The sequence below is a fragment of the Saccostrea echinata genome, unplaced genomic scaffold, assembly GCF_033153115.1.
Source record: "Saccostrea echinata isolate AGI-Se365-2 ecotype Australia unplaced genomic scaffold, CSIRO_AGI_Sech_v1 ptg000030l, whole genome shotgun sequence".
Classification (NCBI taxonomy): domain Eukaryota; kingdom Metazoa; phylum Mollusca; class Bivalvia; order Ostreida; family Ostreidae; genus Saccostrea; species Saccostrea echinata.
The window spans coordinates 23008296-23027500 of NW_026889779.1; the positions used below are offsets into that span (position 1 = coordinate 23008296).

The 19205-nt window shown below is 33.8% G+C and overlaps 4 protein-coding genes across 4 annotated transcripts in view; 2 read left to right on the forward strand and 2 right to left on the reverse strand.

The window, feature by feature from the left end:
* On the reverse strand, window positions 1-5594 carry LOC133196561 (RUS family member 1-like). Its single transcript, XM_061332429.1, has 14 exons — window positions 5402-5594; window positions 4257-4334; window positions 4000-4114; window positions 3828-3873; window positions 3613-3645; window positions 3383-3488; window positions 3168-3269; window positions 2959-3029; window positions 2631-2815; window positions 2478-2535; window positions 2200-2273; window positions 932-1041; window positions 695-740; window positions 1-211 (listed from the first exon to the last, which is right to left on the reverse strand). Exons 1-14 carry the CDS (start codon window positions 5522-5524, stop codon window positions 39-41), a joined length of 1320 nt encoding a protein of 439 aa, XP_061188413.1. The 5' UTR covers window positions 5525-5594; the 3' UTR covers window positions 1-38.
* A 244-nt stretch (window positions 5595-5838) lies between these two features.
* Window positions 5839-8627, forward strand: LOC133197548 (putative leucine-rich repeat-containing protein DDB_G0290503). The gene is made up of 2 exons (XM_061333637.1): window positions 5839-5893; window positions 7504-8627. The coding sequence occupies exon 2, from the start codon at window positions 7508-7510 to the stop codon at window positions 8333-8335; it is 828 nt and encodes a 275-aa protein (XP_061189621.1). The 5' UTR covers window positions 5839-5893; window positions 7504-7507; the 3' UTR covers window positions 8336-8627.
* LOC133197547 (uncharacterized) lies at window positions 8398-13266 on the reverse strand. Its single transcript, XM_061333635.1, has 5 exons — window positions 13206-13266; window positions 10141-10203; window positions 9437-10039; window positions 9261-9305; window positions 8398-9149 (listed from the first exon to the last, which is right to left on the reverse strand). The coding sequence occupies exons 2-5, from the start codon at window positions 10193-10195 to the stop codon at window positions 8782-8784; spliced, it is 1071 nt and encodes a 356-aa protein (XP_061189619.1). The 5' UTR covers window positions 10196-10203; window positions 13206-13266; the 3' UTR covers window positions 8398-8781.
* Window positions 13267-17788: 4522 nt separating this feature from the next.
* LOC133196562 (sulfotransferase 1B1-like) overlaps window positions 17789-19205 on the forward strand; it is an 8936-nt gene continuing 7519 nt past the window's right edge. Inside the window, exons 1-2 of the mRNA XM_061332430.1 lie at window positions 17789-17963; window positions 18863-19183. Coding sequence (XP_061188414.1) covers window positions 17789-17963; window positions 18863-19183 — 496 coding nt within the window. The remainder of the gene's footprint in view (window positions 17964-18862; window positions 19184-19205) is intronic.

Here is a 19205-nt window from a genome sequence, read left to right on the forward strand (position 1 = left end):
TTAGAAGCTAAATACAGTGTATGCATTTAATACAGAACTCAGACATCTTTTTTATCCAGTAGTCCTGTGTTGTCCCACTGTGCACGCCACTCATCAGGGCCTAGTAACAAGGGATCACAAACCCAGCCCTGGTCAATGAGGGCTCTGCGGAGTTCCTGTATATGAGACTTAGTATAATGGAGGGAGGCCTCACTTGTCTTAGCTGAATCACCTATAATAGTAGACCGTCACTGTTATCAGTAGTTTATAATAAACATGACAAAACAATGTATACAACATAGTATAATCAACATATCTCTGTTTAAAAGACTTTTTAAATCACAGGAAGAATTGATTAAGGAAAAAAAATATTCGATAACTTAGAAGAGGACTTTTTTGTTGATTTTTTTAATGTAGTTCATCACTATAAAAAACTTTGTGTTTTCTACAAATCTTTAAAATTTCTCAAAAGGAAAGTAATGGTTAAATCAATACAAGACAAATAAGTTTAAAGGTGCCGCATTTCAACTGTGCTATCAGATGTCCTAATGGTTTGTTATTTATCATTGATTGTCCATTGATCGATTGTTAGTTTCACAAAATATTGGTCAGAGCAGGTACAAAACATTTGTATGTAAGAGGTCACACAATCATGAATATTCAGTGTTAATGACATCAAAATCAGTGTTAATGAGGTCACAATCATGATACTAACCCTCTGTTAAAGCTGCTGCAATCCCATCAAGCTCATACGAAAATGCCTACAAGTGTAATAATTTCATTGTACTTGCGCACCTTACTATACATCATGACAATATGTATAAAATGTCATGAAAATATGTGTAAAGGGGCATGGACATAGAAGTTTATAATCTTCAAATTTTTGGTATAATTTCATGACTTACATATTGCAAGAGAGTTTTAGACCCAAATGTACTGTTTGAAGCATTACCTTATTTTTATACAGATTATCATACACATAAGTGATAACCTCTGTCTGCACACAGCTCTGTAGTAGATCTTCAGGTGTGCTCTCAGAAGACAGAACTATCGATATACAACCTGCAATTAAATGGGCCTCTTGATTGAGGGCATATACATGTATTTTATTTTACTATTTAAATAAATACTGAATATCAAATTTACAAGCACACATATTACATTACATATTGTACTCCGGGCTATTTAAATTGTAGATTAAGACCTTTCAGCTAAGGTGAGCTAAAAGAAAACAATTCTGCTGGGATGTTTTTTGTGAGTGAATTTTTTAAGAAATAAGGTATCATTTTTAGACTTTTATCAGGATGTAAATACGGGTTGGACATGTGATCAAATCCCATAAAGCATGAAGGGCTTCATGGTAGATTTAATCTAACCTGTATTTACATCCTGGTAAAAGTTTTAAAATGATATCCTATTACTTATACTTACAATTGTGTCCGACTTGTTACAAATATTTCGGTACTATAGTTTTATAACCTTGATATGATTTATTGTTTTCAAACCTTCATAGTATAAATTAGATGTGTTGAAAACGTCGGCCACTTATGACGTCACTATGAAATTACATCGATTGTTCATGACTAAACAATGAATTAATATTCAGGTGAAGAACCTGTTTATACACAGACTTAAATTGCCTTGCTCAAATAATGTATCGGAAAACATTTGCAAGTGTAAATGTATTAGGATAAAAACACCATACATAGGTGTTGGAACCAGGGGGGCTGGGGGGCTTAGCCCCCCCCCCCTTTTTTTTTTGGCAAAGATAGACATAATATAGGCATTGAAAATTGGGGCTTACCTTTTTTTGTTGGTTTAGCCCCCCACTTTCAATTAGCAGCCCTACTTTCAACTTCCAACGCCTATGCCATACATGTACTTTAATGCATGACTGCAGCATGAATGACAATAAACATGTATGTATACATGAAAAGCAGAAGGATAATTCCATTGGTTGGTATGTTCATGATGACCTGAGGTCACAAAACAAGTAAAATCCAATGGATGGGTCAATCCTTTTCTACAAAATCTTTGAAGAGATTACAGTAAAATATTTACGAGAGAGTAGTCCGTGTTCTAAAATTTATTTGCACCAGACCCAGCTGACGTTTTTACTACTGTAGGTGCTCTACTAGTATTTTCTTGTTTTACAGTATTGCATCTTTTAGAAAATTAACAATGTTTAAAAATATTTTATAAGAAACATTTCGAACAAACCTGTCTTAAAATTTACATCTAAAAGGTAATTGCTGCCTTTATATATTGCAATGGCTTCCTCCAATTTGCTAGCCCTGAAATAGAAAAGGGTGTAAAAATCTTTATTTGGTAAAAAAAAAAGATGCTGATTGAAGAACTTTAAGCTCAGATAACCTTAAAATATATTCTGCTGGTATGTTTTTTTATGTTTATTTTATTATGATAAAAACACAATGCTCAATGCATGATTGCAGCATTAAAAAAAACAACAGGATATATGATTATATCTGATCATTTACTTGTTATATACTCTGCCTATGGATGTTCCCAGATGAACAGATAGCTTTCTTCTTGTCCCTGAAAAAGTTAAAACACTGATCGTCAAGTTGAAGAAGTTTTAAAATAAATCTGAAACTATTCAATTTCGAATCAGTTGAATTCTGTATACTTACGCCAAAGAACAGGTTCTCTGTAATTTCCTTCCTCAGGGGAGAGAATTCTGCCAGTTTGTAGGTAGTCTTTGACTAGGATGTGAAGTCTGGCCAGATTAAGAGACTCCATAATAACACTGGTTACAGCTGAGTAGTTGGCAAATAAATGTAGCATTGTAAAAAACACAAACAAGATCCATATAGTCCTGAAATTGAACTTAACATATTACAACTCCCAATAAAAAAATTGCGATTTTTTATAACTTGAAAAATGAGACAGCTGGAAACAGTACAATGATATTTTTTTTAACTTATAAAAATATAATAAATCTGAGCAAGTTCAACTGACACTTCTTTTCCAGTCACCAGAGGCACCAGTGTAAGACTACATATAAGTGCAGCTAGGTTTACAAGGGTCTCCTGAAAATAAAAGACAAGTGTTAGACTACAAATACAAGTTAGAGCAGCTAATTTCAAAAGAGTTTCCTGAAACCAAACCAGAAAGCATATTTAGTAACAGAACTGTCAGGCTGAATTGATGTAAGTCGGTTCACTTACCTGACTTCCATCTTTTGCCGACACGTCAGCCATATTGTTTCTGCGGGCCTGATGTTGTGTGAGCGCCGCCCTGGTGGCTCCTCCTGCCACTCCTACAATGGACTACAATAATTTGGCATCATGTAAATACTTTAGTGAATACTTTAAACCTGCATGCAAAAATATATGTTCTCTTTGTTTTAAAATATTTGTCTGTTAAGAAGTTTGTAGTTTACCTTACAAACCCCAGCTGTACAAACTATTGGGGTGAAGTAAGTTTTGAAATTTGGAGCCATGATTTCCATGAAAATTGCTAAATCATTCAGTATATCTGCAAATAATCTGAAAATTAATTATTTTTAAGTAATAAAAGTTCTCTCAACCTTTTTTCTTAATTTTTCATTGTTTGAAAACTTTACAATATTATAGTATGCTACACTATGATGTGCTATTTTAATTTCCATACCTCCATCTTTTGGCATCACAATCCAAACTGGTCCTACATTGAAAAGAGTTATCTCATAAGCATGATTTAGAACACAATCACACATAATCAAGTCCTTGTACATTAATTTTATGTGAATTATACAATACTTCAAGTTCATATATATGTACATTATCAAAATAAAGAATCAGTATTTTCATGAATCGTGTTAATGTCAGATAATATCTGTCTCCTACCCTTGTATCCAAGCAAACATTATTCTTCCAAGCATACCAGTCCCATCTCCACGAAAAAAAAAAAATATAAAGCACATTTATTGGCCTTGAAAATTTCACCAGTGCACTGATTTCAAATAATGTAAAAATTATTGGATTTCAGTCTCCAAATGATCACTGGAGCTAAGTTTACCTTTTAGAATCCATGTTAATGTAGCAGCCATGACTGTAGCACTCTCATCTCCAACACCCACTCCCTTCAGCATAGCCTGGGCAGCTAGGGTACCTGTTATACTGCTGGCAAAGGCCTACAAAAATAACATAAAAATAAATAGCTGGATAATTCTTTTCTCTGTTAGAACAGCATGAATACATTTCAAAGTGATGTTTTTTTATGGATACATCATGCATGTATTATATATTTTATGTTGTAGACAGGGGTAAACCTACCTGAATAGTGTCCCATATTTGATACTGAAGGTAATCAGAGCTCACACTCTCTGGGTAACCCTGGGGGAGAAACACAACCTGCAAAACAGCATTTGAAACTGCATTTATAAACACTGAACACTCATTCTTAGAATAAAATCTAATATCATTCATAAATGCTTAGAAAAAAAAAACCCTTGTCACATCTTTGGTTCAATTGCCTAATCAGGACATTATGATGCCTTAATAACTGACTAATAACTATTATGAAAAATGCATTTCTGACTTTGAGAAAATTATATCATATAAAGGTGTTTATATTGAGCCTAGTTTATTTTCAACATATGGCACCTGCCTTCTCTCCCCAGGAAAAATGTTCAAAGACAATAAACTATTTGTGAACAGAAATCATTGTTGTTTACTAACACTGGAAAAATTAATGCAAATATTGTATTCAATTACTTACTTTTGGTCTAATATAATGGTAAGTATTTTTAATCAATTACAAATTGTGTCATTTATTGCAGATTCCCATTTATTCTATCTTACTTCTAGGGGCAATTAAATCACTAACTGCATAAAACTACCCTAATCCATGACAATTAGAACTTTTTAGTGTGGAGTGTTTAGAGGTTCCTAAAGTGGGATACAATTTGCATAAAAAAAATAAGAAATTCAATTATTGTAAAACACATTAATACACATTGAATGCAATAACTTTTGGCAAGCAAATTTTCCTACAACCTTACAGTCTGTGAGATTGACCATAAGTTTTAGATTTTCCAGGGATTGAATTACTGAGGATCATATTCAATAAGATATTGTCCTAAAAGAAAGATATAGAAGAAAATGATTTAGCAAAAGTTGTTGCTTTCTATGTTTTATGTATTATTATGCAAATTATAATATTTTGAGAGTTTATATATATATATATATATATATATATATATATATATATATATATATATATATGTAATTATATATTTCTGCACTGTTTATTTATAGCCTGTCTTAATCTCAATCTCCCATTTGAGAGCCCAATCTGCAAATTCTTAAATTCCAATACTAGTCCCGTATAGTCCACTTTACATGAAAAAATAAAATAATATTGTATATCCATCTGATATAAATGATATCCCTGAAATTTAATAGGCATTTCAAACTACCATGAAAAACTGTGTTAAGGAGGTCCACTTCGGTGAGAGATCGACTGCCAGCAATCTGTCTTTTCCTGTCTTGACATATTTTTTGCAGACCGTAGATGAACCGTATATCTCTTTACAAACCATTCTTAATTGCTTGACCAAGCATAAAGTTATTACATTACATACATAAGCCTAAAACTTTCTTGTTCCCCAACTTATGAATTTGTTTTTGTCGCCACGTTATTCCGACATTTGATAAGTCGTATCCAAATTATTCGACATCCAAATTTTATGTGATATTGAAAGAAAACATCGACACTCTGTAAAGCCCTCAGCAGATTTCCTTTTTAAATAAAATACGTTTTTTTTTAAAATATATCCATGAGATAACTTTTTTTTTATTCGAGTAAAGAAAAGCCGCATCGAGTACGATTGATAGATCTGTCGTCTGCATTTGTTTACATTTTGATGTGGCGAGGAAAAATTACTTTCGCACAGCTCAGCGGAATGAGTGTATGTATTGTGGTTTGCATTGATGATGCCCCCACCCCCATGTCTAGTCTGAGCTTCTGTATGATTATATCTTACTTTCAAATATTGCTACGTGTAGGCCTGCTATGAGGCACCGTTTTACCATTTAAAAAATATATATTGACAATATCTATGTAGTTTTGGAGATCTTCCAATCTTTCGGAATTGCCATGGGTACCAATGCGCCCCGTTATTACTAGACCTATTTTTTGTATTCACTTAAAGCAGAAATTATTCAAAAACTTGTACATGAGAAGAAAATACACTTGCTGTGGCCTTCAACTCGACATTTAGATATATCGACGACGTATTTATCAATTAACAATAGTTACCTCCATTCATATGTCGACTCGTTTAATCCCAGGGAGCTTGAAATAAAAGATACCACAGAGTCTGACACATCTGTTTCATATTTATACCGTCAACTTCCTTTACTTAAGTAGCAATATACCCTTATCACCTGTATATGGGGTTTGTCTCCCAGTTGATTCGATATGCAAGAGGATGCTTTACGTACGAACAATATCTAAAAAGAGGCAAGCTATTGACAAACAATTTGATGAAACAAGAACCAACAGTCTCGTTTAAAGACATCATTTTGCAAGTTCTATGCTTTGCATTGGTCGATACAATGACAATGTCAGCAAATACAGTCTATCTCTAAGTCGAATGATGACTGATGTTTTTCATACTAATTGTTAGGCCATTATTTACACATTTTATTTTCTACGGATTTTTTCATTTTCCCGATCATGACAAGGAGCACACGGCGGGTGTGACCGGTCGGCAGGGGATATTTTCTCCTCTATGACATCTGATCCCACCTCTAGATCTGATGTTTTCAGAGGTTTGCTCCAGATTTATATTTTTTCTATGGACTTTTGAGCTTGATTACTGTTAGTGATCTCCATATTTGATTTGCAATTCTTTGTTCTCTTTCTTTTTAGAAGTATGATAATAATTTATTATGTTTCCAGCAATCCTCCAAAAGATATTACAGTCTGTCTTTACTGCATTTGTTCGTCTACACGATCCGCTGTGGAGTATCGATCCCGATATATTAAATATAAGTTTGTGTGGTAACTGAATATCATACAAAGTACAGTATCATTCAAGCTCATAAAAATGAAGTAAATGCTAATTATCCAAACCTTGCCTCTCAAAAATTCAAAAGTCATAAGTGAAATGAAACTGCTCGGGGTATTTTTGACAAAGTAGGTCAAAGCTCAAGGTCAATTGGATTGTAACGCTGTTATTTTTTATAATGTTTAATGACAAACGGTGCACATGCTAATCATAATAGACTTACCTCTTAAATGTCAAAATTTTGCTGTATATCTGCACTATAAAATAGTTTGAAAATTAAGTCTAAGGCCAAGGGTCACAAGTCGGTAACTATGGTAATTTACAAAAGCCATAGTGCCAGCAATGTATGTGCAAAATATCAAATCCATACCTCTTACAGTTCTCGAGATATAAGGTGTGGCAGGCGGACAGACAGACGCAGGATAAAGTGATCCCAAAGTGTCGCTCAGCTCTGCAGGTGACACGAAAACCCAACACTTCATAATTCTTTGTTTTGTGTTTTTTAGAATCATGGATATAAATGACCAGTCAAAGGCAAGAGATGACAATCAAAAACAGAACGAGGATAAATCATCCTTGGGAAATGTTGATTTACAAAAGTTTTCTTCCTCTTTTGACAAATGGTACGCCTCCACTCTGTCTTTGCTGAAAACAAACACAGATCTTACAAACGAATTGGATCTTCAAAGGACAGCCAACAAGAGTCTGAACGAGAAGATGAAAAGTCTGACCACCGAAAACCAGAAAATGCAGGACTCGCTGAATAGTCTGTACTGTAAAATGTATGTGTATTGCGACTTAGAGGAAGAAATCGTGGCTCTGAGAGAGAAAATTAAAACAAAAGACGAGGAGAACTTACATATCGTGGAGAAGATGAGACAATTACAGGAATCATACAATGAGAAAGAAAAGTCATTGCAGCAGGATTACAAAAATCAGATGGAAGCTTTACGAATGGAACTCTCTGAGACACTAGAAAATACGACGAAACACCATGATGAAATGATTCAAAAGAAAGTCCTAGAACTGGAAGACCTTGATAAAGTTTTGAAGAAACGAGATGCGGATCACAATGCAGAAGTGACGCGTTTATCGATGGAATGGGAAGATAAAATATCAGAACTTAAACAGCGGCTCCAACAGCAACAGACAAAGCCAAGCTGTTCTAGTAATCAGGAGATCTTCCGAATGAAGTTCCTGAATCTAAAACAGGAGTATGACGGCGAAATGAGGAGACTTCAGCAGATCATACAGACTTTAGAAGACAGACTTCGAACACGCTCCGACACTACCGTGACACAGACTGGACGCCCTAGTCTAAAGAAAAGGAAGCTATAACTTCAGAGCGGTATCCTGTCAATTTTCCCATGACGAAAGTGAAGAACCATGAGATAACTCTAGATTATTTACAGTTTTATTACGAAAAAAAAAGAACTTACATTGTGAGATACGAGTATACAACAATGATAATGAAAACAATCAATAAGATGAACGAAAAGATACACAGATGACAAAAATAAAATACACATTTGTTAAATAATAATGTTATCAACGATAAAATGGAGGTAAATGTATTTCTTAAGGACTTTAAATTTGCTTTGATTAAAGTAGGAAAAGCTTTACATCTTATTTGGCATACAATAAACGTTTCTTCAAATTATAGATGAACTTTTGACACTTAAATACTTGGTAATTGACCTGCGGTAGATAAGCACTGGGAACAACTTTGAGTTGATATAGGATTAAATATTTCACTTTGTCGTGAAAGTCTGAGACATATAAATCTATTGTAAACGACATTGCACATTTTGTCTGTCATCACAAAGTTTGGTTCTTTCATTGAAATAAAGATTTGGGGGACATTCTTGAACATACGGAATTCCGTTAAAGCAGTTCATGAATTTGTTACAGGATTCAGGATGAGGGAAAAGCCCGTTTGGTTCCGGACACGTCATCCTGGAGTAGCACGTGACTGCGTCCTTGTAGTTACAGGTGCGAATGAAGTTGTCAAACAACATATTGGAAGGACATCGCTCTCTCCTAGCAACACTCAAATCACACTTGTAGTAGTAGGCACAATTGTAGGGGTCTTGGAAAATCTCACTCATAGACGGGCATATTATAGGGGGATTTGGACTTGGTTTCCAAAACTCTGTAAGACAACATGCATTCCTCTGTTATCAATTGGTTACAATTACACTCAATATCACCTGAAAATATATGGCCAATAATTTTTCTGAAAACTGCTTAAGTATATACTTACTTGGAAAACAGTTGATGGAAGATGCATTTATCGTTGGGTCCATATCTGAAATATGAAGGGTATCTGAATTGATAAGTAATCCATACAAGAATTCGCTATTCGGAAATATATGCGTGTGAATAACGTCTTTTTATATCTTCATTTGTTAGCCAGTATTAAAGCACAGATCCACTTACGTGTACAGATGCTGCTTCCAAGGTATGGAAGCACACTTGGAAGACCTTCTTGGAAATTTCCCATGCTAAAAAGCTTGCATTCATCTGTGGCTAGTCTAGCAAACTCGGGACCAATCGGACTTCTTCCTACAGCATACATAGTGACACCATCCATTCGAAGATCATCAGCAACCCTGACCACATCATCGAAAGCTTCAATAGGCTGTGCACCCCAGGTAAAAATAACTCCGATTTTCATTACACCGGGGCGAGGTCGTTCCATAGGGTATCCGCTGGGATTTTGAAACATGGCGCGCATTAAAGTCAAAGCCTTGGCAACATTTGGTGGAGAGCCGATAACGTTCATGTAGTTTTCCCTCTGAGTAAGAAGAGTGGCTCTCGTATTTGTCTGAGCCTGGTCTTTGAAAGGCTGAGGATGGCTCACAATGGTAGGTTCATTCCCGTACAACACGAAACCAATGTTAACATTATTCTCATCCAACACAAAATAGTCCACAAGCATGTGTAAAAATGTTTCAAACGGAAAAAATTCTTCTCCAGGAATATTAACTGAACCTGGAACTGCTATTATTATATCGGCTTTACCTCTACAATCTGCATTTACTGAAATAGAAAAAAAGATAAATTATAGGTACATTTATTTTGCATCTAATAAATAAATGATTAATTTCAGGGGGTTTTTAACTATACTTCTCTATAATCACCTTGTGTGTACAACAGAGGAAGTGCAATCAGAGTGACTATCAAAGAAAACGACATCTTCTCCCCTGAAAGTAAAGATATCAAATGCATGTAGTGTCATACACTCCAGCTATATAATCAATTAGGAACTGCTAAAAACTGTGTTTTAAACATGTGTTGTAAATCTAAATATAGGAAATATTGTTAGAACACAATCTTGGGTAACGGCCTAGTTAAGCCATAAAACGCACATGAACGTGTCCACTCTGCCAGTAAGGCGGGAGTAAGCACACGCTCTTTCTCGCGGAAAATAGTCGGTAAACACGAGGCCCGTGTATTTTATCGATGATCGCGAACTGTGCAGACACATTTGCACATAAATATATTATAAAGTTGTTGCCCTGGCAAAATGCTATGCTCCACTTTATTTAATGTAGAATTATGCATGAAGGAAACTGCAATCAATATGTAACCTTGGTGCATGCCTCTAGTAATATCAAAATTAAAGACCAGCATTTTCGAACTTATAACATTTATCACTCACTATACATGTTTAAGGGACAATTACATGTAGTTAGCCTGAATCAATCTTAGATAAAAATACGGTGTTTGATTGTCCAATAGAGTGACATGGGCTAAATATGTGTTGTTACCCAATTCATTTTATGTATACATGTACATATAATGACTTTTAGTTACAAGTATATCATGGAATGATTTCTGTATATGTATCTTATATAAAATGCGTCATCTACTGGTAAAATTAACAATGCATTCGTTCTTTTCTATTAATCGATTTTTTGCTTTGTATACTAAAGAAAGCTAAAAAAAAAAAAAAGACAACACAAAATCACCAGAAACCACAACAAGGCCTTGTTACATTCTGTGTATAAAACAGTCAATCATTATCGTGCCACTAAGTGTGCAAGTATAGACAAAAATTATGAGGGTTTTAGCGATATTTTAGGATTTTAGAGAGATAAAATAGCTGTAATTTAGTGCTAACTGTCTAGCAGGCTCTTTTCATGTCACCTCCGCGGAGTGGGAGGATCAATCGTGCATGATTCACTCTTAGCGAATATCACGAAACACCGACCAAGTCTGTGAGAAATACATATGAAGGTTTACCAAGGACGAAATTTCTAGAGACAAGCTGTAAACGAACAAGTTCATTGTAACGGTTCAATTGCTAAATAAGCCTTATATGCAAAGTTGAAAGATACCATATTCTACTTCAGTATAAAATCAGTGTTGTGCTCACAGCCTATGAATGTAGTTCTAAGGCTGCTTTCAATTAAAGCGGGAATATAACGTAGTTATGTCGTATAAAATATTTTTCTTCATCCATTTGTATTTGCATCCAAGACTTAATGATTATAATTATACTTCCGAGGAGGTGAAATGAAATGAAAAAAAAAGAATATGGAAGTTAATTATATATAATTTGTATTGTTTCAGTCAGTTATCTGTCAGGGAAGGTATTTTTATTTACTGGCACCAAGTAATATAAATCCATACATGTGTATTTACAAATATACTCTATGTGTAATTGTGCAATATACATGTACATGTATATGCATTGTAAAGATTATGGGATATTAACGAACGGAATAAAGCCGGAAATGAAAAAATTAGGCAATATATGCCTGTCGGTGATAAACTGCTGTTAAAAAATTACGAAAATTGTAGAATTTGGTCATTATCATTTATATTTTTAATAAAACCTATGGCTATGCACCATTTGGCTCTGCACAGCTTGTTTGCATGCATAAATCTGCACATTTTCATCAGAACCAAATGTTAATATATTCATCGTTTTAAACTGCTTCAACCCTTTTAAAAATAGTAAAAATTAAATCATAAATTGCTGTAAAAACCAGTCTGATTAAAATCTAACCTTCACTAGCTCCTTTTTATTTTGATTGTCGCTTCACAATCAGACTTTGTGAAAATATTTTACAATTTCTTTTAACAGGCACGTAGTATCGGGAGTGGGAGTAAGGCTCGTCCCCTTATTTTTCCAAACATAAAAATTTACTGTGAATTGAGTTAATTTTCAGGGTTTTTTTAAATTAATTAATTAATTCTTGAATTTATTTAATCATTTTTTTTATTGACACTTTTCAAAATTTTTCAGGTATGTTGTCAATTATTTTTCCGGCTGTCTCTGTCTAAAAGTTGGTATCTTACATGTATATATCGGTAGACTGAACTGGGCATAGCTATATATCAGTAGACCAGAGAAGCGAGGTATTTGGAAAAGGGGACACAGTAAAAACTTCAACTTAACAATTTGACAATAGACAATACTTCAATACTCCTCTTTTATTATGGGGAAATGAATCTTTGTCTACTGATGTAAACAATTGTATTTTGAGCAATGGGTAAAAATTTATTTGAGGTTCAGGTAGATTCTGACTCACAATATATATATATATATATATATATATATATATATATCGTCACATTTTTATTACAATTGTTATAAATTTGTTCGACATTCATTATAATTATTTTATATTTTACAGGGAAAGGAATTTCTAAGTTGCAATAATCCAATCCCTGTTTGGGGATGGCTTGAGAATGAAAAAAAATGTATAAAATTAAAATTCACCCCCTCTTATTTTTTGTTGTAAATATGACATTCAGATTACTTCATTTTATAAACCATTGCTTATCAGTCCAGAAAAGTATTACTTGTTTCAGAACTATCCACAAATTTCTCTCACAATTTTAAAATTGTATAATTGTATGATCTATGTGTTGATTTTTTTTTTATTTTTTTTTCTTTCTTGGTTTCTGAAGAATATTAATTAAAAAGGAAATAAAAAATATTTTGATGGTTTTTATAAAATTATTTATATAGGAGTTCATGTTGACTTTTTCTTATAAGACAGTCAGCTTTGCTTCCTTTATCACGTATACCAATAAGTTATATCAAATGAATTTTACTGAATTTGAATGATTGTTTAAATTTTTCTTTTCTTATTCATTTAATTACTTCAAGTAAATCAACCAATAATCGGTCATTTGCAATGGACAAATTATTTTTTCAAAAAAGAAATTTTCTTGATTCGTTTGTTCTCACCTGTGCAGTGTGTGCTATCCTCTGCAGAGTCTTACAATACAGTAATCAAGCTTTTGACCAGAGTTAAATCAGGATCACACGCCGTGACGACCAACACTGCGCTTCTGTGACGTTTATAGGAAAGCTCTTCATGGCAAAACACATATCTCTGTTGTAGTCGATGATGGATAACAAAAATATCAGTACTGCTATATCCTACAGAACAAATAGAGAATGACATATCATTTTGTCACATATTAGATTTATTACTAAAGTTAACGAAGATTATTAATATGATATTGCTGTAAAACCTTCACTCTTACTAATAGTCTTTGGTCTACAACAAGCGAACTTCATACACCTCCAGTAAAAACTGATGTTGGATCTAGCTTTTATTTTGTAATATTTAAGAAACCAGAAGTGTCTGATGAGACAGTAGCTCTACTGGTTTTTATTTAATTAACGTAGAACTTAGATTTGAAACTATGACAACAGCAATAAATAAAATAATGATCCTTAATTTATCTCTTTCTGAGTAAATTTTAATTGCATATGAACAAAAAGTAGGAATAGCATTTTGAACGAATTTCACAGAAATTTCTATATTAAGTAACCATGACAAAACCATTCATTGAAATGTAACCAATGTACAGAATCGTGTATATTTGTGGAATCACCATGTTATATTGAAATCTGACTAAAATTGTAGGAGGAGTAGTCTTTAGAAAGAATTTCACAGCTAAATAATGTATTTCTATCCATGGCAACATCGTTCATTGAAATCAAAAACCGATATACAGAATTATATATCTTTTGTAGTGTAATCTTCTTGTGTACCATGCTACATGTATATTGCAATCGGACTAAAACTGTAGGAGGAGAAGCATTTTGAAAGAATTTCACAGAATTTTCTATTTTTAGTAACCATGACAACACCGTTCATTGAAAACAAAAACCGATAAAGAGAATTATGCATCTTAGTGTAGTCTACTTGTGAACCAAGTTATATTGCAATCAGACTAAAACTGTAGGAGGAGTAGCCTTTAGAACAAATTTCACATAAAGTTTTATTTTTAGTGACCACTTTAACATCGTTCATTGAAAACAAAAACCGAGACACAGGATTATGTATATAAGTGTAGTCTACTTGTGTGCCAAGTTATATTGAAATTGGAGCAAAACTGTGGGAGGAGTAGCGTTTTGAAAAATTGTTTACAGACAGACAGCTAGACGGACGACGGACACTTTACTATCGCATAAGCTCTTCTGGTTTCTTACCAGTAGAGCTGAAAGGATGAATAAAAATGTAGGTGACAAAAATTTGGTCTGTATTGATGATCACAACCCAACATACTTGTTTTTAAATAATTTTATAAAAAGTCATACTATTCAAGGATGTCATTTCAAGATCAGTTATCTTTATCGTCTTAAAAAAAAACAAACAAAGTATGTTCAACATAAGACGAAGCTGTGGAGCATAGGTAACACAAACCAATGTAAATCAGCATTAATGGCCTATAAATGTCCATTGACATCCCTCTGACTCAGACCCAAAAAGTCCACAAAAATCAATGCATAGGTCTGAGCTTCTGGACAAATATTATGGTAAACACAAGGTCAGGGATACTTAAATCTGTAGAACAAAGTTCATCGGATTATTGTGATCAATTAGTAGCGAAATCTTGCAATTTTCTATTAGTACTCAAATAATTACCAATAATCTAATGCAAAATTAAAGAAGCCTTCAGTCACAAAATTGAACAAGAGGTCCATTTGCCACAACGCTCAACAGATAACTATGGCCCTTCTTGTTCTTCATTAAGATTCTTTTTCCTATACATATTCCCATGTAAAACTTGACCATCCATTGTAGCTCCACCCTTCCCTAGGGGAAAAGGGTTATGATTTTAACAAGATTTTTTTCTATGTATTCCAATCTGAAACTTTGATTGTGGCCCCACCCTTCCCCGGGGGTCATGATTTGAACAAACTTGAATATACCCTACCTGTGAATGCTTCCATATAAATATGACTGATCATGGCTTAGTTTTTCTTGAGAAGAAGATTTTTAAAGATTTTCCAATATATACAAATGAAAAGCTTTGATCACCCACAGTAGCCTCACCGTACCCCCGGGGGTCATGATTTAAATAAACTTTAAGCTACACTTTGTCAGAAAGCTTTCACATGTTTTTCATTTTTTCTTGCCCGATGGTTCTTGAGAAGATTTTTAAATGACACAGCTCTTTTTTTTTTTTTTTTTTTTTTTTACCTTTTCTCAATTATCTCCCCTTTGAAGAGAGCGTGGCCCTTCATTTGAGCAAACTTTCGTTCCCTTTACCCAAGGATACTCTGTGCCAAATGTGGTTAAAATTGGCCCATTGGTTTACGACGTGGACAACAACAGAAAACGGCAGAAAAGCTCACCTGAGCAGGATAAATAACACTTTATTTTATGTATCAGTAATATATCTGTTAGATTTATGTTCATATAAATAACTTGAATAATGTTTGCAAAGTGATTGTGAAAGTTTTGTAAGATTTAGTATAAATAACGCCATAAAGTGTGTGGACAAAATTGTGTAAATAAATAAATATAGAAAATGGCACTGAGTGGCATGCTTGAACACCAAAAAGATCTTTCGAATACAGTTGTATTTTAGGATCTATTATTTGTGTAATTTTCATTCAAAATCAAAAAATACATATCAATCTATGCATTAAAATTTTTGATCGTGTTGTGCATCCTTAATACTAGCATGCAATGATAATAAAAAAAACATGCCGGAATTAATTAAGTCATGCCTGAGGACTGAATGACAGATGAGATATATTCAGCCTTGTTATTTGTAAAAAGTTTCAGGTTATTGCATTTTTCTATGAAATTCGTCATAAGTTATGTCTTCAGTATTGCAGTGTAGCGCAATTTCTGATTGTCAAAATCATCAACTCATCTGCAAGACGCCATATTTCAATCACAGAGTGACGGATAATATCTGTGAGAGGGCGTCCAGTAGTTTACGACCGCTCACCATGTCATGCAAAAATTTACTAGAACAAAAACTTGTGTTTACATACAGAAGTAAATACAAATAATTCTCACGAGTAAGGACATACACAGTTTGTCAACTAATACTAGTGAAAAGCAACTTCATTCCATATTAAACTGTGCTTCAAAACATTCTTAGACGCTAAGATTAGACCTGTACACTTTACTGAATTTAATAACAAAAATTTCAAAATATATGCATGACTTTATGTGGTATTTTTTTCAAACCCTCACGCTTCCGTTCGAAGCGTCATGCATTGGAAATGTTCATAGTTCGTCCGTCCGTCTGTCTGTTTATAAGCTCAATATATCGTATATCGTTTTCTAATTTCGGTAGTTTTTAAATTTGTTATATTTCTAATTTAAAAATAAAATAGTCTATTCAATCATCTTATGATGCTACCCCGCTATATATGTGACCTAATGTAAATAAACTCTGGTAAATGTGTAGGAAACATCAAAATGCATTATCTCCATTCATGCAGTTCTTGAATTAAATTAAAAGAGGAATTGTCATAATACAATAAAAAGTTTATTACAGAACTCAATTTATTGAGATAAAAGACTCCCATTTTTACGAAAGTGGAGGAGATTTATTCTGTACACATAAAATGATAGTATTAAAAAACTTATATTTTTACGAAAGTGTCCGAGATTTAATTAAACTGTGTTAAAAAAAATAGCAGAGACATGAGTGAATAGTTCTTATTAAATTTGCATATATAGTATACACATTGTACATCAGGCCGGTAGCAGCAATTTAAAAAGTGAAGGGGCACCCCCCCCCCCAACAACAACAACACACACACACACAAAACAAAAACAAAGTTAATTCTACAGGCATGTACATTGCAAAATCAAGCCAGGAAAGTCACAAAAGTGTTTTATAAAACATTCTGTTTTACATTGAGCATTTTTATTCGTGTGATAGATCAGATTCTAACATACTAGTGGCAAAAGCAAGAATTAACGTGTACGAGAATTGATCTCTAGCCAGTAGAGTAATAGTAAACTATCACGGGTTCATAATATCCTAAGCTTTGATGATCTCTTCAAATACTAGTGCTTTGTCGTTAATACCCTTTTTAATTTGCTCGCTGCCTGAGTCAATAAAAAGTCTCTATCCGATAGTAGTTATGTCATTTTATCGGTTTTAAACACAGATTCTGCTTGTTGAAATCAATGACCTACAATCAAAATAAGCTTAAAACGCGGCCTTTTTCCAATAATCAATTTGTTGCAGAAGAGTTAAGTCCCAGGGCTAGAGATCTTAACAACGAATCGTCGATGGAGTTTAACAACACGATTCGTATGGCAGCCTTCCGAGTTCCATTAATCTACAGACCTCTTTAAGGACCATACAGCTTTCCAATGTATTGGCGGCCTTTTCAGTGTAAAGCTTAGACTGCTTCTAAAATTACAGACTGAAAAGTATTGAAGATAGCCATACAATACGTTCAGTTTCTGCTTGTGTTAGCTGCATTCAGTCAGTAGAGGGTTACCATGCCCTCTTAGAATAATTTGAAATCAGCCTCAGAGTGTCAGTGAATTCGAAATGCCTGTTGTAAAGGTAGCAGACGATGTTGGGGACATGATGTCACTCCTTGAGGTCAATGGGCGATACTTTCCCATACTGAGGACCCTTCATCACCAAGAGGAAGAACTTCGTAATATGACGTCATGGACAGCTAGGAGTGATGACGTTCTCATCTGTGCTTACCCAAAATCAGGTAAGTTTAGAGTTTGAATAGAACATTGATAAAATAGACAAGGTGAACGCAACACTTTCTATGCCTTACGATTTGTATTATTAGTTTTTTTGTTTTTTGTTTTTTTTTTTTTTGGGGGGGGGGGTATTTAAGTATCTAAGTCTTTTAGAGTTAAAGATAATGGAGCTAAAATGGCATGTATCTGTATGATTTTAGTATACAGTGCAACTTCATCCTAAAAATAAAAAAATCACAACAAAACCCTTTGTAATCAACTTTAACCATTTTTTAATGATTAAAATGCCCTCATACTGATTTGACATGGATTTCATTCAACGGATACACGGTTTAATGTTTAATGGATACACGGTTTAATGTAAGTTACAGTTAATGAAAATTTCAAGATATTTGATTTGTTAACCGTTGTTTTATAGCTTAATTTTATGTAAGACGTTGTTTGGCAGATCACACTTAGCAAAAACCACAGTGCAATGCGGAAATGGCAGACCGCAGTAAAAAACAAAACGTATAATCAACACAGTTGAGTAACCACATTTATAATCCCCGGCGACTTTTTGACCGTCACTAGTCTAATGAATAGTGAGTTAACAAATGTTTTAATTGTGCAATATGTCATAAATAATATCCTGTAAATATATATGTTTAGATAAGGTGTTGTTTGTTTTCGTGGACCTTTTTCTTTCAAAAAATGTTATTTCACTATGATTGTTAAAGCTGTATTTCATTGCTACAAAAATACATTCAAATTCATGTACATTGTACAGCATTTGATCATACTTGTCTCGAATTTTAACTGACTGTTTTTTCATTGCCACAAAATCCACTCAAATTCATGTACATTGTATAGCATTTGATCATACTTGTCTCGAATTTTAACTGACTCTTTTACCATTCTGTAGGGACACATTGGGTCTGGGAAATCGTGAAGATGTTACTGGGCCAAAAAGCTGTTCGAATACCATCAATGAAAGAATCAGCCATGTTAGAATGTAGTTCCGGTCTTGCTTTGCAAAATATGTCATCACCTAGAGTACTGAACACGCACATGCTATTTTCAGATATACCTAAAGACTTTGTTGTAAAAAAATGTAAGATGATCTACGTGCTTCGTAATCCCAAAGACGTGGCCGTTTCCTTTTACAATCATCACGTACGACTACTCGACTACGAGTATTCCGGAAGTTGGAGGTCCTATCTGGGCCGTTTCCTATACGGAAAAGGTGTGTGTGGTTCAGTGCATTC